The 27,895-nt window shown below is 35.8% G+C and overlaps 1 protein-coding gene across 2 annotated transcripts in view; it reads right to left on the reverse strand.

The window, feature by feature from the left end:
* KIF6 (kinesin family member 6) overlaps positions 1–27,895 on the reverse strand; it is a 152,619-nt gene that overhangs the window by 42,186 nt on the left and 82,538 nt on the right. For both annotated transcript variants that reach the window (XM_071739374.1, XM_071739373.1), the window contains exons 14-15: positions 13,692–13,794; positions 8,025–8,080 (exon numbers count right to left, since the gene is read on the reverse strand). In XM_071739374.1, the coding sequence (XP_071595475.1) occupies positions 8,025–8,080; positions 13,692–13,794 (159 nt within the window). The remainder of the gene's footprint in view (positions 1–8,024; positions 8,081–13,691; positions 13,795–27,895) is intronic.

Genomic DNA, 27,895 nt, shown 5'->3' on the forward strand with positions numbered 1-27,895 from the left:
GGCAGCAGCTGCCAGGCAGCCAGAAATCCTGGACACATACATCATTTTACATGCAGAACACACAGCATGAGACTGATCAGGCTTTGTAAAGTCACCTGTGCACACACAGTGTGTTTGACACCAACAGGATGGGCTGGATGGGTTGCACACCATATCCTGAGCATGGTAGATGCACTGCACTGCTCAGACTTCTGTCTGTGAAGAAATTAGACCCTTAGGTTTTTAATGTCAGGTATTGATGAATGTGTCAATGCTTGCTTCTCAGAGAGCTTTCCAAACTGACTCTGATCAAAGAAGATCAATAGTGAAGAAGAGCAAGTTCTCCTGCTGTTCTTGTAGATTGTTTCTCATGACAGAGAACTCAGTGTAATGTTTAAGGGCAGTATGCAACACCTTCATAGAGTGAAATACTTGCTTGCAAAATAGGAAAAAGCATTTGAAAGACCATGACATACCTGTTCCATCATTTCTTAGACCAAGAATGAGAAAATATTTCAAGATAACCACCTTTTAAATAGAGGATGCTCCTAAAGTAACTGGCTGAGCACACAACAAAGGCCTGCTCTCAACATCAGAAGGCTGAGCAGCATCAGTGGTATAAATTTGATGTAATTGTGAATGCAGTTCAAGAAGGCAGCTTTGAAGACATCAAGAGGGAAGTATATTGCAACATATTTCACAGTACAGGTGATATTTTTGACTTTTTAAAACAATGTAACAGGTTGCCCAAGGAAGCTGTGGCTGGCCCTTCCCTGGAAGGGTTCAAAGTCAGGCTGGATGGGGCCTTGAGCAATCTGCTCTGGTGGAGGGTGCTCCTGCCCATGCAGAGGGGTTGGAACTAGATGATCTTTAAGGTCCCTTCAGACCCTAGTCATTCTAAGATTTTATGATTACTACTATATCAAATGTTTGTTGTCCTTTATCAACTAAAACAATAAAGCTAAATGTGCATATAGTCTAAAAAATTATTTTCAGTCCTTACACAAGTAGAACTCAAATTGACCTCAGCTAGATGTTTTTTTTGAGTGAGGAGTTCAAGATTTCAAGTTCCATAGAATTAAAGATCTCTGCTAAGAACAGTGTTAATAATAAGCTACCTGAGGAATGAAATGCTGGGGAATGATATTAATGAAATATCTGTTCATTAAATCTGCATACGGGATTCATTTATATACGAGTTGTTTACACCTCGTATGAACCAGATCTGCCTGCGGAATGTAGTTTTCTTCTTGGAGTTTCCCAATCCCTGTTTAAACACAATCTTGCCATTTTTCTTCTGCACTAGTAATTTCCAGTAAAATTCACTGAGCACATTTATCATATCTTTGACTGCGTAAGTACTCGATATTTTCTGGAATTGAACTAGAACAGTGAATTTATACTAATCAGCAGCTATGAACTCTCAGTGTTTATTTCCATAAAAAAAAATGTATCCGAGACTATTACACTGAAGAATGGAATGTATTTCAAAGTACACTAATTTCTCCCTTGTAATAGGCTCACTTCATTCATGGTTGAAACAATGTCCAGTAAGCTAATGCCTCTGACTCAGAGCATTTATATTAGTATAAAATAAGTAATTAACAGTATTAATAGTATTGAGCTTTAAGGAAGCAACACATTGATTTTGATGAATTTTCTTTTCATATAGCATATCATCACTGCATTTTAGTTTCATTTAGGTTCCATGTCAAGCATGGAATTTTCTCTAACAGAAAAATTCTATCCTTCCTAAGTAAAAACACTTATTCAGCAAAAGTTTAAAAAATGGTTTTTGCTCATGCGTGACTTCCTTGAATTCTTTCAGTCCATATAATCATGGCCTAAAATATGCATAACATTCCTAATGTCATCCTTGGGATTCTAGTTCTTAACTAACAGATTCTTCTTTTTCAAAGTAATTTATTGCCTGCACATGAAGCTAGAACAATGTAGGTATACAACACAGCCAACAGAGTGCTCTCAGACCACTTCTGCCTGAGAAACATCACAATCTTGTTTCATTTCTTAACCATAGGAAAAGGTTGATGTGAGTTCCCTTCATAAAGCTGTACAGTTAAGAAAAAACCTTGCAAGAAATATTCTTATTTTGGCTTTTAAAAGTAGGTCTACTTGGCTTATCTCCATAGGGAGATTAAGTGATCACATGAAAATAATTACATATTAATAACTACATAGGGTCTTGTACTTAGAGAAAAAGGTGATTATAAATTCGGGTTTTACATTATTTATGTTCGGATTAGGTTTTACATCTAACTGAGCAGTGGGAGGTACAAGGCAATGAATCAGAATCAATATTATCCTCGAGCACTGCTGTGTCTTGTCCTCAGGGTTCTCCAGTCCTCATCATTTGAGTGTAGCACTCCATTAACTGTGATACATCAAGTTAAGTATTTAAACAATTTGCAGGCAAATTACACGAAGACTCTTCACTAATTTTGCTTTGCAATACTAGGACATGTCTTCACTAAAGAGATTATAATTTGCCTTGGTATCCTATGATCCTGTGCACTAAAATCAGAGTTCAAAATGAGGCAGGGTGCAACAGCTCAGCATTCCTGTGGGTATAGCTGCACCATCAACATCATGTGTATATAATCCACCCACCTACCCCTTTTCATTCCGAGAGTGCCTGTTTCCTCACACACTTATTACTCCCACATGAGCTTACCCTTCCTCTCCCAGCTTCAATCACAATGTTAGTTGATTTCTGGACAGACTAAAAACAACAGCTGCTTCCCTTTGGGCATTAAATACCATTTAGTATGCTTTTTTTCCTTTAGGAAAAAGCTAAATCTAATAGTGGTATAAATACCTCAAATCACGCAGACATTTACAGGGAGGAACTGGAAATCCTTACTCATCTCTTCAGTGCATCAACACATAGCACATTCTTGTATGAAGGCAACTTCTAGACACTAAATTCGGAATTAATTTCAGTGTAATTTACACTGAAAACAGTATTTTTAAGTCCCCCAAATTTAATTTGTTGTATTATTAATGTAGCAGCTGTTGGGCCTATTTGCTGTTATTTAATCCTTTCCAGTTTGTTGAGATGTAGACTTTTCCTTAATGTCAGAATCCACTCACACAGAATGTTCTTGGCAGTGGTGTAGAACCACCTTTTTGGTAACAGTGTTCTAGAAATAAAACTACTACTAACCTTGAAAAGGAGAGAAGTTTGGATTTCAGAGGTTCTTTGTTTCTCACCATCTAGCTCTATTTTAATTGACAATAAATTAATTTTCTCCAACTTTAGTCTGTTTTGTCTGTGATGCTAACTGGTAAGTGATCTCCCCATCTTTATCAAAACCCACAAGATTTTCTTCATACTTCTTCCACCTGTTCTTCTGAGGAAGCAGAGTGAGAGTGTGGCTGGACAGGCGTCACTGCAGCTCGAAAGGTTGAGCCATTGCAATGTGCTAGACACCACTCTGCTTTTTGAAAGAAAAAATTCTACTGCTTCACTAATCTGAAATCAAATATTTGGACTCAGCATCAATTTTTTTTTTTTTACTATGTCTTTTCCAGCAATACAAAAAGATCCATAGCTGTTGCACACCCCAACTCTTTGGAAATCGTACAATGCAAAAGTGTTTGCAGTAGCACAGCCTGTATTTTCACAAGAAAAGAAACTTTTTTTTTTTTTTTGAGCCTGTGAAATAAATTTTTTAAAAGTTCTTAATGTTGGACTATAAAGGCAAAAATTTACTTGTATGTCAGTGCTGTCTCACTTTCTATTTCTCCTCCACTGGTTACAGAGTTCTTATTAGTTTCCTGACCTCTCAGTTATTTCTTTCTAATTTTACTCATGTTGGTTTTCTGCATTTATCTTTTAAAGACTTGTCCTTGAGTACATTCCCCAGTCATATGTAAACAATTCTGAACAGTTCACTCAAACCAATCCAGACATGTCTATAGATTCAAAGTCCATCCTGCATTTCTCTGCCTTTTGATGGGGCATTTTTGCAGTATATTTGCTTTCAAAAAGAAGTGCCCCTCAAAGCTTGCACCAAAGCCCTCTGCTCCTTTATTTGTGCCTATACAGAGGTTTGTATATTATGCAGCAAATAGGATCACTAAAATGTCCTGGCCTAGAAACACTTCCCTTTGTTTATGCTTCTTCTTTTTCCTTTGTTTATGAAGTATCAGAAAAGACAACTTTCATCCTACAATGAAGTCCATCTTCTTATTTCTAGGAGGTTATTGTGAAAACTAAGGATTATGAAAAAGCTAAGACATACATATTATTTCTTTTAAAAATAACTTTAAAATATCTGTATTCTCAGCAGTGCTATTAAACATAAAAGGAGATACAATCCAGGAGTATGTGGTATAGTAGCAAAGAGGCATGCTAGCCACAGTGTCTCTTTTCTGATACTATAGTCATTCTACACTTAAAAGTCCAGCTTACATCTAGACATTGATTCCCTTAATCTTTTTATGCAAGAAATATTACCAGCAAAAGCCCACCATGAATATCTTACTGCAAATTTCTTTTTCCAGCCCTAACTTCCTGATGTTTTTGAAATGCTAGTGTAGTTGAGAATTTGTTGGAGTGTTTTGTGTACTTTTTACTGTGAAGAGCTAATATTTCCAAAGTCAGAATGAAAGGGTATTTATGATATAAAAGTTACAGCCAACTGCTGCCACTGTCTCAGAATATAATCAGACTGCATGCAGTGAGCACTATGTCCTCAGTGGTGGATATGCTTTATACTACTCAGTGTAGCTTAGGAATAAAGAAACTGATATTGATGGGATCTGTTCTTGATTATGCACAACAAGGAAGCCAGGAATGCTTTAGGAAAATAAAACAAAATTAAAAGTAAATTAAAGATCTAGTTTCAGGCCTCAGATGAGTCTTATTTCTCCTACATTTTCAGTACAGGATTGACAGGTTAGTAACCTTACTTAGCATCTTTAATGGTTTTCTGAGTATGGATGCTATGACACTGACTTACCTGAACGTAGCAGACGAAAACTTTCTTGGGGCACGGCGCGTCGAAGTCAAACAGGTGTTCTGGCTAAGGTGCACAAACAGTGCTCAGATCTGTCACCTTTCAACTCAGCTAGCCTTGTTCAGTGCTTGTGCTTCTGCTCCAGACTCAGCTGACCTCCTCCTCTGGCTGCTCCAGAGGGAGCTGGGCAGCCACTCTGAAGCTCACCTTTTATTGGCTGCCCAATCCTGCTCATGTGCAGCTGGGCTAGGCCTTAACCGGGCACAGGTGGGCTTGGCACAAGCTCACGCCTCCCACTTCGTAATTAGCCACACCTGATTGCCTCATTTCACTACACCTGAAAAGCTGTTTCAGGCTGCTGAAGTATTAAACTTGTGTAATTGCATGAGACAGAGTAACCCGGAAAGTGTCATATTCATAGAATCACAGAATGGTTGAAGTTAAAGGGACCTTAAAAATCATTAAGATCCAACACCCCTGTGTGGGCAGGGATACCTCCCACTGAAAAAATTAAATCACTTTCAAGCCTCAGACATCAGTGTTTATAAACCATCCACAAAGCAGTGTACATCTGCTTAATTTACAGAGATCAGCACAGATATAAAAGGACTCAACACGGATAGAATCTCTTGCTTATACAGTACAATTACTGTATGAACTAAATTAAAATACTATTTTTCCATTTTACTACCAAAATTAAAAAAAAAGAGAGTAATGGAATTAATTTTCAATTTGGAAACACTTTGCTTGTAACTGCACTTTACATACCAAAACAAAGCCAAAATTTTGTGCAATTTTTCTTAGAACTATGAAGGCATTTCTAGTTTGATTCATAAAGGATGTTTTCAATATTCATGTGTTCTACAAGCTATCACAGTCTGCTACAGGAGCCATACAAGCATTGTCAAGTTCAGTGCATCAGTACCAATTGGTTATACAGCTGCTTGTTTTGTTGAAGGGATGAGTTTGGTTTTTTATGTTACATACACATACAAGTATGCACTGAGATTCTTGTATCATTCATGCTCCCCAAATATACTTCACTGTTTCACTTCTAACACTGAAGAACTTAACCTAAACCAAATTTTAAAACAGATGCTTTTAATTGCAGCAAATGCACTACAGCTATCAGAAATTTTGCCTAACTTACTGGGGAAAAACCCACAGTGATTCAGTCCAAACCAAGGATTTCTTTTCCATTTTGCTGGGATCCATGGAAACGAGAGTTCTGAGAAGCTACATCTGCATTGCTTAATTGCATTATTTCTGAGAGCAGCTACACAGACTCCTGCAAATCTCAAGGGACTTACAGACCACACAAGTCTTGTCCCAGAATGACACTACAAGAGGTACCTTAAGGACTGGCACATATCCCACAACTTTTTCTACTGTCTCCCACACTGTCCCAATATTTGTTTTTCCCCCAAGACATTAGCAACAGATATAATGTGTCTGTAAGGTGGCTCTTAGGCTCCTGTCTTCATGCAGTGCAGTCACAGCCAGAGCACTGAGAAAGATGTGCTTGCGTGTGGCTGCTTATTGCTGGTGTTCTCTATGCCTGATCCAAACCAGATTTCAACCTCAGCAAGTCTGACACTCAGTGCTGACTTTGGATCTATATCGTTTAGGCCAAGCCATCTCTTGGGCTTATCACAGACAAGTAAATCTAGGAGGCAGGAGTAAATGAGAACAATGCAGAAGCAGAGAAAGAGCCATCCTCATGCAATGGCTCACATTCAAACCTGTGCACACCATTGCTCAAAACCTGCAGACAGTATTCGCCTTAGAGATGTTTCCTGCTACTTGGAAAATAACACACACTGTTCTCCATAGTAGTGAAATTTTACCAGGGCAAAAAGCCTTCTTGACAGGAATTCAGTGAGCTTATGTGGATACTGGAGAGACCCATAGTAGGATATTGAAATTATACTTGTATGGGCCAATCTGAGGATATGTATGCACCAGTTCTGTACTGACATTTATGTTCTGTCCAATCTGAAGGAGGCAAATGAGCCAACTGAGAGAAGGAAGGTTGATTCAAGTGTCACGTCTTCTAAAAATAACCCAGAATTCAGAATGCTGCAGTGGCAGGGGTCAGCACCTGATGTCTCTGGTTCTGGATCCCTTCCAAACATCCTTTGAGCTGTGGTTTGAAAAGAGAGTGCCAACATGGCTGAGGCTTTCCTCACAGCTGGCATAACTTTAAATACACTGCATAATATCTCTGAGGGACTTGCGGTGTACCCAAAGGTGTACCCAAACAAACCTGGCAGCAGCTACAATTCCTAACCACAAAGAATATAATCATGGTTCTGGTGAAATAAAGAGCACTTGTCAGTAGTGTCATGAGATTTTTATCTTTTCCCAGAAGCCAACTGCTATTATAATACAAGTGATGATAATGACTTCATTGTCCACTTCTGTGCTGATGCCACTCAACAAGTAAGGAGACAGAAACTGAGAGTAAGGATCTCTGGATGCCAGATTGCTTTAAAATCTAGTCCCTGAAAGCCCCTATGTGGAAGCTTGAAGGGACTTGGTTCACCTGAATGTGTGCATAAAGGAGGACATGGACACCTTCTCCAAGGACACCAGGGACAGAGGACAAAACTGTGTTTCACAGCTAACAGAGAACCTGGATAGCCAGTTTTTAGGAAAGAAGCTACAGGCTTGGAAGCAACAGACCTCAGAAATCAAGTAGGAACATATCAAAGGCTGCTAGGAGGATCACATAAGATTTAGACTGAGGCTGAATGTATCTAGAGGTGATTTTTTGGTTCTGAAAGGACTCGAGGATGTCTGTTGGGGCTTTAAAGCAAAAAAAATTCAGGCATTCTGTCAAGTAAGGAAGGGAGATTTTTTTCACATTACAGTATTTGTAATAATCAAAACCACTACATGAATCTATTACTATTACTATTACTATCATCAGTTAAAAATTTACACTGGAAATCTTAATAATGCATTGATCCTTTTCTATTAAAAACTAGAATCTCTTCCCATATCCTCCAAATACTGTGATTTCATCAGCTAAAAGGTAAAATGAAGCTAATATGTACTTACTTATCTTGTTTCTCACTTCATTTATTTTCTCTCCAAGGGATTTAGCTTCAGCAAATCTGTCAATATAGCATAATGATACAGAATTATTCTAAAGAACAACTAGTTAAAGAAGTTGTTCACAATAAAATAGAGAATTATTCAGGACAAAATCTGATTTGTAAGTAGAACTAGTTGGAAACAATTTCCCTTCAGAAAAGATTTTCTGCTTTAAAAGAAAACATTTCTGAAAGAAACAATGCAGCAAATAGGTTTACCACACAGACAAACCATTTTGATTTGACTTTCTAAGTTTTAAAAAATATTATTTAAATTCTAACAACTGGATTCTCTTAAATATACATATTACACTGCAATACCAATTTCAATATTCTTCATTACTTACAATGTGCTAACACACAGCTATGTAAAAGAAAAAAAAATCCAAGCAAGATCAAAACAAAACATTCAGAAGTATTAGAACTTCTGCTGACCAGGAATTTTCAAATTTCAGCTGATGTTTTGCATATTACTGAACATCACTGTTTGTGCTGTCTGAAAATGTATGCCCCAGTCACTTACAAACTTCTCAAACAAAAGCAAGAAAGTGTGAGAAAATTAAGGATTGTTTTTTTACGGATAGTCCTTATGTGAAAGTAAACTTTCAGCTACTGCTCAAATACTGGCATAAGCACAAGCTGGCCACATGGAGACGTGCAAATAATAAACAATAAGCAGACTGAGAAGGATCAAAACAAATCAGTGAATAATGCTTTGGAAACTTTGGAAACTTTTATTTTTTTTATATGAAATTCCCACTAAGTATGTTTCTAAATTAATTCACTCTCAACTGCCTCACTACATTCCAATAATCAAGCCTTTAGATGGTATGTAAATATTCCCACTTTATTGTTATTAAGCATCCTGCCCACTCTCTGTGTTGCTCTTCAGGAAATGTCTCATATCTAAGTATATCCTTAAAAAAACAGCTGCTTACAGAGCTTTACAAAATAATTTATATTTTCTACATTCCCTACAGTTTGCTAGAATTTGATGCCTTCTTTTGTGGTCTTTTTATGTCAGTTTTCTGATCTTTTCAGAAGTTATAGTCATTATTATTCTCTTACATTTATTAGTAAATAGTATTATATATTACTAAATAAAACTGTTTAGGACAAATGGCATAACTATCAGGCTTTCAAATGCCAAGTATATTCTGTTGCAAAAAGCATGACAGTCAATTCAATCTACCAAGGCAAAGTCTGATGAGTCTCTGAGGGAACCAAGGCTTGTTAAAGGAAGTATCTTGTAATATTATAAATAGCAATAGTTTAAAATGTAGTAGGATGATACGTTGCACTATATAATTTTTTGTAGGACATAAGCTTGACACAAAACTCTGCATTGTTACTGGGATATGTACCAGTGGCACCTTGCTGAATATGGAAGCAAAACTGTAATATTTAATTGTTAAGAAATCCTTCAGCTGATCTGGAAGAGTCTTGGTTTAGCCAAACTAACTGAGGGAATCCACACATTGTATTTCTATCTAACTCAAATAATGGCAAAACAGAGTTAAGAAATATGAATTTCCCCTGAGGAGGCAGGGTTTGAAAAATTGTGCTTTCTCAATTAGCCTATTTCCTTGTAAAACTGGAACAAGTTAGAATTTCAAGGGCCTGCATTCATACCCACTCACAGACGTTTGCTTTTGGGGTTGAATTCAACCTGGGGAAATGTCTGAAGCTGCAGTGCTTCTCAGCACTTACTGTTTCTTACATGAAGAAGGCATGAAGAAGACTTTGAAGCATCTGTGAGGCATTTAAATGAGCTTTCTCCACTTGTGGTGACTCAGAGTACACAAACAGGCCTTGAAGACTGTGTAAAGATCAAAGGGAAACACCCCAAAGTAGCTCTACCTCTTTCTCTCAGCACCCATGAGCCAAACACTGAGTTCATCAATTACTTTGTAATTATTGTGGCAAATTTCCTGTTGATCATTAACTCTGATTCATGTTCACACAGAGATTTAGCTGGACAAGTTGGAGCCAGCTAACTATGCTGCCACTATTCACTGGTTACTGCCAACAGCTGAATGGGCCATGCATCTTTTTCTCAAACACCACAGTTTATACCCAGGTACAATAAACTGAAATTTGGCATTAATTTATGACAGTCCAACATATTCCATCTGTGACTATGAATCACAGGCAAACAAAATAAACCAGATAAAGACGTAATATTTGACTCTAATATTGAAAAGGAAAAGCCTATTTCTGGTACTTCTCTAATAAAAGGTGGTATTGTCTAGCATAAAGGTGATATTGCAATGAACAGTGATGACTGAACAATAACATTATTATTTGAAAAGGGTTTACATTTGTCCTACATGGAGACTGCTCCACAGAAAGGCTGAAGTTGCCACATCATGGCTTCTATTACCTACAAAATAAATATTTCATGATGAAACTTCAAAGTTAATTTAGCCACTAATTCCAGTGGAACAAGAATTTTTTTTGCAGAGATTTCATTTTTGAATGCAAATGCAAGTAATTAAAAAATAAACATTTTGACAAATCTCTAGCTCATAATGTAAACCAAGACAAACTCAGAGGCTGTCCAGTCAGAGAATGGAGACATTTAGTCAAATAAATGAAAATCCATGCATTTTTAATTATTGGAAATTACAACAACAAGTGACCTCAGTGAAACTCATCCTTTCCATGAAACTCATCCATAGGTATGGAAAAAACAAGTTAGCTGCTATCAAGCTGAAACACAGAAAGCAAGGAAAGAAGAAAGTGGAAAAAATGAATGGAGAAGAACAACATAGAAACTTTATTTATATCCCATCTATAAGCTGAGTAGAATTTTGCTACTGGAAATACTGACTAGGATGGGATTTAAAAGCTTCATGAACTACGTTGGAGTGGCTCAGCTGGGAAGATTTCTTGGTAGTATATTTCACCAGAAAATGAGATGCATTCCTCTCCTCAGAGAAGCAATGCTAAGAGAACACAGTTGCATTGACAACTAGGATATTATTAAATTATCAGGAAGAAATTATAGGAACTCCAAATTTCAGAAATCTGATTCTGTCTGGATATAAACACACACACACAGATATGTGTGTGTGTGTGTGTATATATATATATATATATGTATATACACACACACATATATATATATATATAATTTTTTTTCTTAACAGGGCAGCAGTTGCTAATCAGAAGAAAAATGAAAAAGAATTGTTTTGTTTGACCTGCAAACCAAGCTGTGGAAGATTATCTTTTTTATCTTACAAAGCTACTTCTCATGGGCAACTGTCCTAAAAAGGTAACTTGAATCTATTGTGTTTTACTTGAACAATAAGCCAGTAAATGAGCTTCAGAGAGCAAGTATCCTTAACTACCTAAGTTTTCAAACTTTTTAAATTCAGAAATGGTACTGAGTTATAATACTGTAAAGACCTCCCCTGTAAAGAGCTCTGAAGTAGTAGGTGACCAGTTTCATGTTAAAAACAATATTTCTTTTATATATTTTTTAAACGATACAAATGCTTTTCAGCATTTGGTTCAATCACCTGATTACAATGGTTTGCTTATAAACAGGTAGTTACAGAAAAAATATATGTGTAATGTATGTGTATGAGTATCTATACAAATAATTTCAAAGCCCAAGCACCAGTTGTGACCTTCACAGTCAAACTTCCAGCTAGGCTCACTGACAGTTCACCATTCAGTTAATATAAGAATGATGTAATAAGCAAGCTGAGAAAATCTACCCAAGGGAAAAATTAAGACAGCTAAAAATAAGTACTTTTTGAACTGAATACTGTTTGTGGTATGACTGAAGTGGTTATGCAACTATAAGCAAAATTATTAACGTGAGAGGCCTACATAAAAAGGGAAGAAATGGTAACCTTTAAACATGTGGTGTCCACACACTTCTTCCTCTGCAATTTGGATACTGGCTCAGTAACAGAGCTTTTGTGTAACTGGTAGTTCAGAGGCTGCATTCCAAGTTAACAGACTGGACTTGCTATAAATCCATTTTAATGAACTCAGTAAACCTGGAGTTATAGACTTTGATAAAATGACTGCAACAGGCAGGGGAAAACTGTCTTGCTCCAGGGTATCAACATTCAGATTAACACTGGTTTCAGCAATCAGCTGATGCATATTAGAGAGTAGTTACCCAAGGCATTAGTCTGAATCTCTTTCTTCTTTATGGAAAGCAAATTTGGTGTCAAACTTTGTGGGTTCTGCCCATCTCTATTACATGTTCTCAAACCAGAAGGAAATACTGGCTTTCTTCACAGCAATAACAAACAGAGAAAATATGGAAGAATTGTAATTAACTAGAGGAAATTCAGGGCATGACTCAGAACTGTATTGCTTCCATTATCATGCTGTGACCATGAAATGTTCCTCTCACTAGACAGCAATGCCAGAAATGACTGCAGTGTAACCTTACGCAATGATACAGTGATGTGGCATCATCTTCTCTATTGATCAGAAGAAAGGCATTACTAAATAGCCAATTATCGTGGGCAAATTCTTACATACTTCCAACATCTTGGCAATTTGTATTCCTGTGGTTAAATTACAGACCCAGGTAGAAAGTTAACCAGCTCAGAAAAGTGATAAATAGCAAGACCTTCAATAAATCACAGAGATCTGGGGATCATTTCTTGCCTCAGTTTTACTCAAGTAATGAGTATAAGACATAGTGACAATGTAAACAATGGCATTCATGCCTATGCAGTGGGAAAATTGTGTATTAAGAAAGCAGAAGAAATCTAGACAAGGATGAAACCCCAGGACAAAAAAAAAAAAAAAAAAAAAAAAAAAGGACAAAAAAAACCAAACCAAACTCTTAGGGGAAATGTTAGTCACAAGGGTAGATTGAGAGATCTGCTTTTTGTATCTCTAATCTCAAACCCTTGTATTTCTCTTGCAATACAAGAAGGGTTAACACCTGGAAAACTGCCACTGAAAACAGTTCAGTTGAGCAGTCAACATAGACAAGTGTTGGTAGCTTAATTTTTGAGATGTTTAAAATCTGCTTTATAAAAATTCATGTTTTCCATATTTTGCCATTCTCATCATCTTCACTTGAAGACTTTGAACGGTTTTGCCAGCATTAACAATAAATGTGGAGGAGGAAAGTATTATTTCTGGTTTTGAGTGCAAAACTGGCAGAGAGAAGCTAAAATCGCCTGGCAAATAGTTAGGAACAACAGAGAAAAAATCATATGTTAAACATCTCCCAGTTTACTGTCCAACTCAGTGCAGAAGCCAGTAAAGTATTTTTTACAATGGAAATAGCAGTAATCAACCCAGTCACATGGATCTTACTTCCTCAAGATAATTCATGATCATGAATGCCATTTACCACATTGCTTCAACATGGCTATGAAAAGAAGATGAAAAAAAAAAACAGAGGAAAGATGCACTAAGATTCCTCATGCCACTTTCATATTCTATCCAGATTTTTGTTCTTTTGCCACCCAATTCCCTTTGAACATGAAATATCCCCAGTAAGCAACGGCAAAGTTTCTGTACCACAATCTCAAAAGAAGGGTGGGATATCTGGTACAAAATTATGCATTCCTACCTCATAATAATTCCACACACATAATGAACACTCAGATGTCTCCCTCCAGCTGTCTCTTGCTCTGACACTCACCTCTGTTTTAAAAGATGTTTGTTGTCCTCAATGCTTATATTGTCAGCATAGTCCCGCTTGAAAAGTTCAAAAGCTTCTTGACACCCAAGTGACATCTTCCCTCCTGCCCCAAGAAAAAAAAAAACAAACTACTTCAGAGTCATCAAAAGACAGATATTTTGCATTTATTTACCTTCCTAAAGCACCCAGATTTCCAAGAGCAGTGTTCCACCAATGGGAAAGCATTTTTGACAAGAGATTAAAAGATTTCTTGTACCTGACAAATTACTTCACTTCTCTAGTCTGAATACTTGGGCTATTTAATTTCTTGAGACAGCTTAAAATGTTCGTAAGTAAAACCAAACTTTGAAAATTTAAAATATGTGAAATGTTCTTGAGTGTGAGCCAGAGGTATTTTCACAACACCAAATGCAATTGCTTTTATCCCTGTTTCATACTGGCCCTCAAACATAAGTTGAATATTTTCAGTATTCTTGGAAGAAAAAAATTCTGGCGTCTTTTAATTATGTATAAGTTTCATCTCCCTTAGTGGATGTATTTCATCCCCTTTTAATTGAGACATGTGTTGTACCTACAAAATGGTTGGTTCCTGACTTTTACATTTTCAATTTAGTGTTTGCTTCCCTTTGTGTGCCAGAAGGTCAAGACCTAGCTGGCCTTCAAATGTTTTTGAAAAATCACTGTGGAGAAGTATTACAGTCCTTATTATTTATTATTATTTATTATTTATCCAAGCAACAAATCAGGCATCTGTACCACCATTCATGAAGAAGCATCTGTGCTATCACAAGCACATGTATGTCAATAAATAATTAAGGAGAAAGGATAAAACTGGCACTTAAATGACTTACAGGATGAAGATAGTTCAGGAGCAGAAAGGAGGTGGACTGTCAAATTCAAACTGCACGAAAATGTACAATATCTCCCCTTCTAATTCAACTTCATGGTTGGAACTTAGACATCAAAATTTGATTAGTGGATTTTTTTCATCTAGAATCTACCTTCTGTCTTATTCACAAACCTTCCTTCCTTCTCCAGAGACATTGAGACTCCCAACTCCATTGTGTACAAGAGCACAGAGTTTTCTGGGAGTTCTGCTGTCTGAGAGTTTTCTATACATTTTGTGCCAATGGACCAGGTTTACCAATAACATACATATGCATGTATGCCAATTTTTGCCAGACTACCTGCTTTGCAGCTTTAGTGTAAATAGGGATGACACAGTAACAAAACATGCAGGTTTGGGTTATGCAATAAACCTTATGGAGGTGTATAAAGTGAATTTTACAGTTACTGCTGCCTCTCATCACACTTATCAGGAGTACTCCCCATTGACTTCAGTGACATTTCTGTGGGTTAAGACACTGTTTACAGTGAGGACTGGTACTAAAAACTAGCAATCAGGTTTTAATAATCAGTAAAAGTTTAAAAAACTTTATTCAAAATACAGTAGAAAAAATTTGCCCTCTGTTTCAGTCAGAAGACTCAGCACATCTGTTACTAATTTAAAAATTTTGAGTTGAAAATAGAACCACCAGGAATGTTTGAATGGCAAAGCATGCAGAAATGCTCCACCCTTTTTGAATAAGAAAATCAAAGAAAGATAGAGCGCAGCCTTCACTTCTGTGTGATCCAAAGGAGCAAGAGGATTTAGAAAAATATATTTTTCTGTGATGATGACCTGAGAATATAATGTTCATGTTTCATGCTTGCCTTGAAGAAAAACAGGCAGCTTTGCAAGCCGAGTATTATAGCACATTCATGCCATCACCAACACTAATTTTAACATGCAGCCTGAATTGACCCTCTAGAATTGCTTTTGTTGCAGGAAAAGTTTGTACTAAGTGTAGAAAACCTGGACAAAATTAATGGCTGAGCCTAAACCAAACAATGAAACACCCTTATTCGTAGGTAACGCTCCAATGTGAAGTATTTGACCCTCCTGGCAATGTGCTGCCTTTGAGAATATAAGCAAAAACTGTTGAAGTAAGTTTGGAAAACAAAACTATTACAGTGATTATTGCTTCTGCCTGGCAGAAATGCATCAACCAAAATTAAAGGTAATCTGATAATCATTTGCCAGGCAGCAAATTTGTACAGCCAAACAAAGCACACAAAAATAGATCCCCAGAACCCTTGTGAAAGGAAAATTTTCTGGTTTATACAGTTCATTTTAAGAAAATGCTGAAATATATGAAGTAGCACACAATCGCATTCTGAAAATGGTATCCAAGGAAAGAAGCCTAAGAAGGACCATTAAGACTGTACCTCAGCAAAATACAAACATAAAAAAGCTACAGAATGATCCAGCCTATGAAAATGGCAGAGATGCTTAGGATGGTAATAAGGGAATATACCAATGTTAGTTCTTGTAAAAGACTGCAAGAAACATTGGAAGCTTGATGGAGTCGTTGTGTTTTCAGTCTGGTCGGTAATGAAGATTATTCCTTCTCCATGGATGATATTGTATCTTTAATCATGCTCTTTACATTTCCTTAAATAACTGTAAATTCATAAAGTAGCTTCACCTTCTTTCAAATGGCCTCCAAATGCCAAGGTGCATGGACATGATTGTCATGCTATTTCTCCTGTGTTTATTTCAAACAAATAAGCTATAGGATCTTTTGAAATGAAAGTGCTAATGAATTTCTGTTTTTCTCTAGCTGTAAATTGAAACCAATATATACAAATATATATTCTATGAATAAAAGTAGAACTGAAGGGAGAAACCTCTGAGGATAATACATATTTGACAAGGTGGTCAAACAGTTCAGCTAAAACTGTTAGGCTCATAGAAAAGTGTTACAACAGAAAGATTTAAAAATTCTTATTCAAGGAAGAATCATCATATCCTACAGGATGAGAACCAGGAAATGTGTTATCAAGTCATTACAATCTGAACTGGAATATTCATTACCATAAAAATGATTAAGATCATGAGAAAAAAACATACAATTTTTTTGCAATCACATTCATGAAACCCCAGTTGACAGGGTTGCCTTGCAAAGTGATAAATTCTGCATCAACTAAATCATAGCTTTCTCATTAGGTTGTGTAAATTGGCTTTGATATTAAAACAAAAGTATGCCTAACTCACAACATGACATTTAGAGCAAATTCAAACAGCTAAAATGTTTTGAAAATTCAGGCTTTTTCCACAATTCTGAATTTAGATGTTTAAGAATAATCTCACTGAAGTTTTGATTTCAGTCAATACTCCTACCCATTGCACTCCACCATCTTCTGTATTAAACAAAAAGCTTCAATTCTCTTGAACAGCTATTTTAAAATGCTCAAATTACAGCTGTCTGACCAAACTTGGGTAGGTTAGAAAGAATGACAGTAATGGCTCACAAGCTCTGAACTAGAGCAACAAGATCTGAAATGACCAAGAAGTAAAAAGCTTGCTGTAGTATTGAAAAAGGGATAAACTCTTGAAATAAGTACTAATTCAAAATACATTGTGCTTTTGGATGTGGCCAATACTTTTTGAGGTGACATGAAAAGATCTAAGTGATTTCAAGAACCAGTTGTATGCTGCCACCAGGTACAAGCCTGCATAACAACGAAGCCCCTGGAAGATAATATGCACCTTATTCTATCATCAGCTAACTTAGAGATAGTTTATTTTATGCTTTTAGACATAAAAATACTTTTTACAGCCATCCTATATAGCTGTTGAGTGCCTCACAAACTTTTAATTAAAAAAATAAGTTACAGGAACATGTAGGGTATAATGTGGCACTGGATGCTTAACTGCTACCAGAGAAATTATAGGGCTGAATGCAATTTTAAGTTAAATATCATCCACTGGGATTACTCAAGGACTATATCTGAGTAGGTAAGAGCATGGAAGTGTATAAACTTAGGCCTTATTTTGTAGCCACAAGTGATCAAACATGTTTTCTCTGCCAGAAGGCAGTACAGAGTGTCTCCTTACAACCCCACCTTATGACCAGGATTTTGGTCCTGGTATAAGAACTCCAAGGGTGTTCCAGGAGCCTTCATGCCAGACACTGTCAGTATAACATGAAAAAAGAATTGGAAACAACCCTCCAGGAGAGAAGAACTAAGGCTGCAAGTTGAGAAGTTCTGAGGGAGGAACATTAAGACTGTCAACAAAAGCAAACTCTTGGGAATAGATGTTCAGACCATGTGTTCTGATGAGAAAAGCATCTGTCCACATATTTGCCCACATTTCTGTTTTGCAGAAGTTACATTTTCAGAACAGAAGACTGACTTTCCATTCCTACTAAGTGCTCTAGTGGACAAGAATTGTCAACTCTTCCACTAAAACCAATAGGACTAAAAAGTCCCCTTGGTTCAAGGAAAGCTCTCATTCAGGTGAGGGTTTTCTGAAGAGTATCAGGATGGCAACGTGAATTGTGAGTCTTCATGCTTACAATGACTGCTGACCTGTTTGTGCTATTCTGTATTGCCACTTATCAAATAAGAAAAATGGAACTGTGGACACTTCCAAATGAAACGATACACAATTTTTTTTGGTAAGACTTTGCAAGAGAATTAATGTATTAGAAGTGTTTGCATGTAACCATAATTTATTACATCTTTACCAGGATCCCTAAAGTTATTATAGCCATCTGTTCAGAATGGAAAAAAGTAGATGTAACAGAGTTTGGGAATAATGAATTAACAAAGAGTAAATACTTAAAAATAGGAAAACAAATCCCAAACCAATATACAGCAAATACTCCCCCACCGTACAACTCAGTTAAATTCTTCATTAAAAGCATGTGTATTACATATGGCTACCTTCATTATATTGCAATTCAAAAATGGGACAGACATAAAACAAGGTTGTTCATGGTACCCCTGCAGTGCTGAACCGCAACACATAGAATTTGGAAAAAGTTAAAACCCTAAAAAGGAAACCACAATATTCAAACTCAATGAACTAAATAAAACATTGGGCTAACTTAATTTCTTTGTCTCTGGAGTTTCTTTCTTTATTAACAGGAGGGGAAAAAAGGTAAACTTAATAATTTCTTGAGATTATGAGCATGTTTATTGTAGTACTGAACACCGATCTGGGCAGGTTGGACTGCACTCTCTAAGTGAAAATTCCTACTGTGCAAATCCTTGAGTTACTGGTAGATTAGTCAGTTATCTAGGAATAATTTTATCCAAATAAAATTGATTGACAAGACAAACTATTCCATATGCTCAAATAATTTACAGAGAGAAAGCACCACTAAGCTGACCACTGCAAATGACCAATAACAAAGAATAAACGTGCAGGAGTGTGTTGGACACGAATCAAAGACAAGAGCCATTTCTAACTGCAATGAATATTGTTAGAAGAAATGTGATCAGTAAACCAGGGATTGCTTTAAGATTACTAAAATAAAAGATCAGAAATGCAATTTTACATAAAATGCCAACTTTGTAAAAGGCAATTTTTATATAGTTCAACTGGAATGCTTAAAAAAAACTCCAAAACACAACCATTTACAAGAATTCCATTAGAAGCAGGTTTTTACATTAGTTGATATTCCTCTGCAGGAGCAGTAATGCGAATAGTGAACTTTAGTTCAAACCAAAGATTAAAATAAGCATAAAATTAATTTAAAACAAGATGAAATATACTATTTTAAGATTGTCCAAGACCACAGAACAACAGCAAAACTCCAAATGCAACATGATAGCTGAATTTGATGTTGACTTTCTTCAGTTTCATTATTTTAAGAAATGTCAGCTAACAATACAGGTAAGAAAAATATTTTTCATATTAACCCAGCTATATATTTTTACTAGCTCTACTTTTGAAACAAAACAACTTGACCTTTAATCCCCAATGACAGTCAGAACTTTACACTCTTTACTGACATGTGGTAAGTGATACCAAATTGAACCTCAGAGTGATCTTAATGTGAAAAGACAGAAACTATTCGGGATTACTATTTAAGTCTCTTTTCCTCATTTTCCTCTCCTGGAAAATTAGTACACTCGTTTGTCTACCAAACGTTATAAAGCACAGTGGCAGAGAGAATCACAGGATAAAAGAAAACTGTAAATAAGAATTCCCCTTGACATGACAGAGCATATATTTCCTATGATGTGTCAGTCTCAGCTAAGAGAGTCTGATTCTGTTTCTCTTAGTTCTCGATTAAAATAATTTCTCAGTCTATATGGCACGGCTTCAAGATGCTGTAAAATATCTGCACTAGTATTAATGATTTATAGTGTTGCCTACTTTTATGTTATCTGATTATGCTTTTATATTTTTTTTAAGGAGTCAATGAGCAGTAGAGCTACCAAATTCAAAGTGGGAGCAGAGAGAGCATTCAGAGGCTACTTAACATGAACAAAATGTTTGCAGACATTAGCAGACATTGCAGAGTGGGAAATGAAGTAGTCTAGCTATTGACACAACCAGATTTTTCTCATGTTCTGATACAATTATTATTATGGAAATATTTTACATTTCATGTATGACAGCTTGTATGTGTCAAAAGAGAAAAAAAATAATTTTGAGCTACTGTTTTCAGCCATTTCTTTAAAGCTGCCCATGGGATCACATTTGATTGTATAGTACCCAGACACATCCAAAGTCCTTAATTAGTAGGTACAAAGAGAGAGCCTGAAATGAAGCATGGTAGGCTTGGCAGAAGCTCAGGGGGCAGATACAGAGGAAAACATGTAGTCAAACCCACAGTAACTTTAGGAGACCCACCCAATGATTCTGCCACTTCTAAATAAGATTCACTTTTGCCCCTGCTGAAATCACACACTTCAGATTACTTCTCATAAAAAAGGACATACATGCACTGTATTGTGCAGTTTACATTAAACACTGCATATTAGAAACAGGCTCTGCATTTCCCTCTCTTTGTAGGAGTCTGAATCTGTTCCCTTCAACAGATGATGCAGTTGTAAAAATCTTACATTAATATAAGAAATGACCAACACATCAAGCACCTGAGTTACCTATACACTTGAAATTAGCCTATTGTGCTGAAAGTGAATATTTTGGTTAAGATTAATATCAAATTAAATTTGTATGTTTTGACATCTTTCATGTATAATATTGTTATGGAGGCCTTCCAGAACCTGAATAGGACCTACAGGAAAGTTAGAGAGAGACTTTTTACAAGGATGTGTGATGATAGGACAAGGGGTAATGATTTTAAACTGAAAAAGGGTAGATTTAGTTTAGGTATTAGGAAGAAAATCATTATCCCTGGGAGTGTTCAAGACCAGACTAGATGGGGGCTTTGAGCAACCTGGTCTAGTGGGAGATGTCCCTGCCCATGGCAGGGGGTTTAGAACTAGATGGTCTTTGATGTCCTTTCCAACCAAACCAGTCTGTGATTCTATGTATTTGATATGTTGCATTAGCAACATGTGTTTCTTGTTTTAGCCCTGAAAAAGGGCTTTTTTACGTTCTAAAATTGTCCACTTTTTTTTCAACTAGACCAACATATTTAAAAAGAGATACAATACTCTCAACAAAATGTTCTACATGTTCTATGACTTTTTGAGTGATAGATATAGTAATTAAATTCTCCTTTTCCATGTATTTTTCTCAGTTTTAGAAAAATTATTCTGAATAGTGGGATGAATATTTTAGGAGCTCTACCAAATGACAAACTGCACATCTGTGAAGTCATTACAGCCTGGACCAAATCAAAGTGAAAGTTTTTGCTAGGGACATCTGCACAGATCCATATGTATTTTTGGTGCCTGCAGAATCATCTCCACCACCAATCTTGCCGGTAGCACCATAAAGAAAAAAAAAGGCATATTTCATTTTCACAGCACCTTAAGTGAGGAAAAATTATTTGTTATAAACATCAATCTGGTTTTGGAAACTCTGTACTTTTAATTTCAGATTACATATTAGCTTTATTCTTTATTATGATCCTGAGGTTTTCTGAAGCAGAAATTTTAGATAGAGAAGAAAAAAAATATCTGTAGTGGGCACACCATGAATCAGTACCAGTTTGGGCCTATCTTAATATTTCAGGCTATGAACTACAGGATTGAAAGGGCCACTTCATGAGAAATTGGTTTCCAACTCCAGCAGCAAAAGAATGTAGTATGCTGAGGTAGAGAGTTGAGAGAAGAAACCATGAGATACCCTCCATGGGAGATACCCTCCATCAGTCAACTACCTAGATAGCAAAATAATGTCTGTAACAGGAGAAATCTATGGAAACACTGATAAATTACTCAAAATAAAAAAGATTTTAAGTAGCATCAGTCCTTGAGAGAAGAAATATATAAGCAGATGATCAAATTTTTGGAATACCAAAATGCAAATATAGCAAGCCTTCTTGCAATGCTGCTGACAACTGTTAAAAAGAAAATAATAGATCACTTCTATGGAGAATATTGCTTTTATGGCCAAAAATATAACTGACAGCAAACTCCACAACAGCTTATACACTGATATTCCTCCTCAGTTACTTTAGGTCTGACAGTACTTTTGCTCTGGCAATTTCACAATAGAAATTAAAATTGTTATTGTAAAGCCACAGGGCAACTGCAGATGTTTAGCTATGTGGATAAATTATTTGTTTAGTGTTTAGATATGTAATAAATTGAATACTCAAAATGTATAAGCTCCTTTTCCAGTGCAGTTTGCAAACTGACCTAAAAAAGCCAAACACCTAAATGTTTGCTCATGTCTGAGTGGATGGGTGGAAGAAGTTGGGCCAATATGTTATTAGGATCAATGATAATCAGTATTGCACTACTCTATCCTGTGTATCAGCTAAAACCTTGTGTGTGACCAGTTTGGGGACACCAGTGTGTAAGGACAAATGTGTAAACACAAAGGGATACAAGCAAAAACCTCATTGCTTATCTCAAGACTAAAAGTACTACGTGGCAACAACAATGGTTTTGTGGTATCTGTAGTTTAAACTGCTTGAAGGAAATAAAAAAAGCTCAAGAAATGTCATTAATATTACAGAAGTATTTCTGGAATTCCAGCAAGTATCCTTGTTTATTCCTTTTAGGACAGAAGACTAAGAAACATTTGCAAAAAATCCCAACCAATTGGATTCCAAGAACCCATCTGATTTAGAAGCAATACTTAAAACTCCTCATTTTAAATTGAAGATGTAATTTAAAACAGGAATGTTAAGTCCCCCAGCCAAAACTATCACTTGATGAGCTTGGAAATTTAGTTTTAATTCAGAATTGGTGCAATTTCTGCCTGTTATTTTCTCAAACTTCACTGTTACACTTTCTTGAAGTCTATCACATTATACAAAATAAGCAAACAGAAAACCTCACATGAAATACCATCTTTAACTTCCAATATTATTGTAAAAATATCCATCCACATATACAGATATCTCTAGGTTTCAAATTACTAAGACAATATGAGAGCTCCCCACTGCCAGTCATGTCATCTTCAAATGGTTAAAAATGGATTATTCTTTCCTAAACTGTATGTCCAGCCCTTTAAAGCCAGATCTCAAAGACTCTTCTCTTTAACCCAGGGATTCACTTGGCCCTTTCCCTCTTTGCAAATCTATTTCTGGGGCATGGTACATCCACACCAGGACAGTGAATGAAGAACACCTTTTACATCTAACTACAGTACTACTCCCAGAAATTAAAGGGAACATAAAAGAGCAATAAAGAGGAGCACGTTCATAAAAAATTTATTATTGACCTGACAATCTCAGGCCACATACCTCAGGAATAGACATTGGAAGTAGCACAGAGATGACACTGGCCATGAACAGCACTTTTGCTACAGCAGCTGCAAAAAGTTGGAGTGAGGGTTTTTTGGTAAATGTATTTTACTGCCTTTTAATAATGAACTATCACTTAATGATAAGAAACTTTTATATTTTCAGCTTAGAGTAAAAAAGCTATGAGTCTTGTAAAATTACTGGAAGATCAATTAAAACTCTATGATACTCTGCAGGTGAAATCCCACCATGGATATTGGGCCAGTGAGATGATAAAGATTATCTTTGAGGGCAGATTCGCTGCAGAGAAGGAATTACCTCTCTTACCAAAGGGAGAATGAACAGGCAGAGAAAGCAAAGACCTTGTAATTGCTGGTAAGTTGACCAAAATATATTGGCTATTCACTTTTCTTCTTTCCTCAGAGAAAACATTAGAAATAATCACGTCAGGGTTTACAAATATAATTTTGAAACAACAGTGTGCATATTAACTCCAAATGTAACCCTTGAAACCTCACCATGGTAAAATTAATTCACCTTTTTGATGAAGTTTCCATCTTAAATTGTCCCTAGAGGTGGAAAGTGATTTCTGTCCTGCAGTTATGCAGTGGTGTAGCACACCCCATGAACAATTAGTCCTTCTGCCATGACAATAAATATCCACCGTCAGCAAGATATTAATTCCTTGTTTTTATGTGCAGCAACCATTCCCCATGAAATAAGTCAGAGAGCAATTTGATACTCTAGTGTGGTAAAATAAAGCCTAAGATTTGGAAATATTTATTTGCTTATAATAGTTCACAGAATATTTGTCATCCAGAAAACCTACCAGTGCATCTTTAGCATTTTCTTGACCATTTCTCTTTTCTCATATTGTAGTATGACTATTTATAGAACTATATATTATCTTTTAAATACCATGACCCTATGAAAGATTATAGTGGTTACAGATCACTTATTATGAGATGAATATCTACACTGCAAAACTGATTACATATTTTTTTGTTTTGCCATCCTGAATACTGATGATAGAAAGTAAATTAATTTAGAAAAAAATTCCTGACTCTGCAATAAGAATGCAGTGGAATTCCTCCCACCTCCCACTTCCTCTCCCAGGTATGTTCATAGAAATCAGAGAGACAGCTAAGACAAGTGTAAGCACACATGGATAAACATGGAGATGCAAAATCTTTTTCCCTCCTGACAATGAACAATTAGGGAAAAACATCTCCAATATCAGAAGGCAACCCTCATTATTTAAAATACAAATTATTTTTCTTTTATAAAACATGCATACAACTTCACAAGAACATGCAGCATATATCACATCTCTTCAAAATATTCTCTGTGGAATCTGCTCCTATTAATTTATTGTCAGCTTTAGATATTCTGACTATGGTCACCACAATACATAAAAAGAGAAAAGTAAAATGGTAATTATTCTTATGATACCTATTGAATTGAAACTGAGAATAGAAAAAAGTCAAGCAATTTGGTTTATTCTGTGTCTTAGTTATGATCTTTAGTTTCTCTGTTTTGAAGAACTCTCAATTTAATGAAAAGCCATTACATTCTTGTCCCAGTGATGATGGCAAAACTAATTACTCCCAGAGGCAAGACTACCTTATTGTCTTTCTGACTCATCATAGGACAGAGGTTTCCTGGTGAATATTCAGTAGTCTCAGTAGCTATGTTAGGGAACTTCACTTTGAAAAAAAATCATGAGATGTAAAATATTTGAGTGAAATTCTATTTCATACTGGCACAATTCCCACTGTGAAAGCTGCTTCCTTCAGTTCCTTTTTAATCAAAATGTGTAACTGACTGAACTATTTGATTAACAAGCAGCAAAGGATCATTGGACAATTTTTGCACCAATAATCTCTGTAGTTACATATCTGCTTATGCCAAGACACAGAATTAAGAGTGGGTTTGCCCCTTGGGAACATGTTGAAATAAGTGACTATTACTAGAAAAACAGCAGAAGTCATCCTGAATGCCAAGTACACTATGTTTTATACACTATGTTTTATGGATTTAAACTGATTGATTTGCTTAAGATCAAAATGGGACTACATAATATGGAAATTCCTTATCATACAACCTTACTTTAATATTAAATGTGTTGTATCTTACATCTTATCTTGTATTAGTCTTTAATTAATGAAATAAACCTGCTGAAAATCAAAAGGATGTTTGCCTAGAACACTGACTTTTTCTTCAAGTATTCCCTTATGTAAAATTGCTCTAATGCTCCTGATACGACACTGAGATATTCTTCCTCTGTTTCAAAACTCAGGTCACTATCTCCCTGTACAGTTAAAGGAAATTTCTGAAATATTTGGAATTATTTCTCCCCAGTGCTAAAGCTGTATGTAAATGGCATAAATAAATAGAGGCGATCAAAGTCAGAAGTGTTGCAGGAGAAAGAATTCATAATAAAAAAATAACACTCAGAACTTTTCTAGCTCACTCTGAGTGCTTTATACCACTTCTTCTGGTGAGCAAGTAGAGATGGTATGGTATATTTGTATGAAGCTCTTGGAACTTACAATAAATATTGAAAATACTGAATGTTCACCCATGCTTGCATAGAATTTTAAGTAGCTAATGTACCCCAGATTTTCAACAATGCTTCCCAAACAAATTAGCTACCAATAAAGAGAAGTGATTTCACGACCTGTGTTGCAACAGTTATGCTGACTGAAAATGAAAAGTCAATACTTTCAAGGTTTTATATTGGTTTCTGCTTCTAATTCACTGTCTTACTCTCACAAATCATTTCATCTGTTCCTCAGTGTTAGAAAAACAAGATTTTGCACATACAGATGGTTGCTGCACATGAAATCTCCAAGTGATCAAGAAAGATAAGCCATTCTATTTTAAAGTTGAGGAAACTGGTTCAGAGAGATGAGGTCACTTGTATAAGTTCACAAACTTAGTAAATAATAAAGACTGAAATAAAAAACAGATGCCCTTCATCTCAGTCTGGAATCTTAAGTCAATGCAACATATTGCCACTACAATGCAATGGAAAACTGAATTGTTCTATTTACATTTTAATTCCACACAGCAGTAGAAGCACACAAAGAAAAGTGAACATGAAGGAAAAATATGACAAACAATAAAAAAAAGTTTCCAAGCTACCTACCCTCAGTCAGACAATCTAACCTGTCACAAGTATTCAGTAAAAACTCAGAAACACACAAAGGCAAGTGTTAGCAGAAGCTCATGCATTATTCAGGAATTATTGTTACTAAGAAGTTGTTTCATTTCTTTTGGAATAACAAGACTGGCTCAAGAAGTCACACTGCAAACCAGGCAACGTAACAAAGTTTTTGTGTAGGTAACAAAAAAGTGAATATTGAAAGTACCAAAAATACAAAAGGAAAGGCAAAGCTTCCACCCCAAACCAAATTTACAGCAGCTGTCATTCATGACATAGCAAGCACAGCCTTTACCATTTGTGAAAGGTACACAAAATGTTTACTTATCTTTACTTGTGCTTTAATTATTGCACTGACCTGCTTTCAAAGCATTTTTTTATTGTCTCTTCAACCACTAAGAGAAATTTTAATGACTTGAAAAAAATTCTACAGAGCTCAAAAGCTATACTGTTATTTCATATATTGTCTTTTGGTACTCAAATAAATCAATTATTAAAAAGTATATACTGATTTCACCACCATCTGTGAATTCTGTAGCATGTAGCATCTTTTTCTGAGACTGATTTCTTCTGTCATAAGTATTTGCTTTTCTCTATAAACTTTAGGACATGCAATAATATTTATAAGAAAATAGTAATTTTTTTCAAGATTCCAATCTGATGCATCACAGTGTGACTCACTGCTATTACATTTTTCAGTACACTATTCTCCCTATTAGCAATTCTGAAACAGCCTCTCATTTGCAATTACTCTTAACAAACACATTTGATACAAAACAGCTTTTGAACTACTGTTTTTCATGCATCTGAAAAAGCTCTATAACTTGACTCTAAGATTAAAAACACAGGAAACTGGAGGCTGTGCTTTTATTATAGGCCTGTAAGGAAGATTGCAGGCACTGTTATTGAAATATTCACAATAATAACCTTAAGAGAGTAGAAATAAAAGAGAAGGAAAAAAACCCCACAGCATTATTTAAACCCAGAAAGTTAACCTACAAAAACAATTTGCAATAGCATAAAAAAATAGCACCTGACCAGCCAGATAAAATTGTTATATTTTGTAGCAAATATGGTTTTTTATTCATGTGTCCTTTTTAACTGAAATTATACCTGACAAGACGTATTCTCCTTTCATTTTTTATATTTATATTCATTTTTTTAAAGGTAGTAATTAGAAGCTTTACAATACCTCAGGTTACTAATAGGCCTTTGCAACCTGTGCAGTAATACAACATATTCACTTGTATCTCAATTACTTTGATTTCTTTGCCATTAAACAATAAATGCTGTCTCAATTTTTGCAGACATGAAATGGGTCACTGAAAAATGGATGCTAGTAAAGATAATTGTTTCAGTAATTATGT

This window comes from Heliangelus exortis, chromosome 3, assembly GCF_036169615.1.
Source record: "Heliangelus exortis chromosome 3, bHelExo1.hap1, whole genome shotgun sequence".
Classification (NCBI taxonomy): domain Eukaryota; kingdom Metazoa; phylum Chordata; class Aves; order Apodiformes; family Trochilidae; genus Heliangelus; species Heliangelus exortis.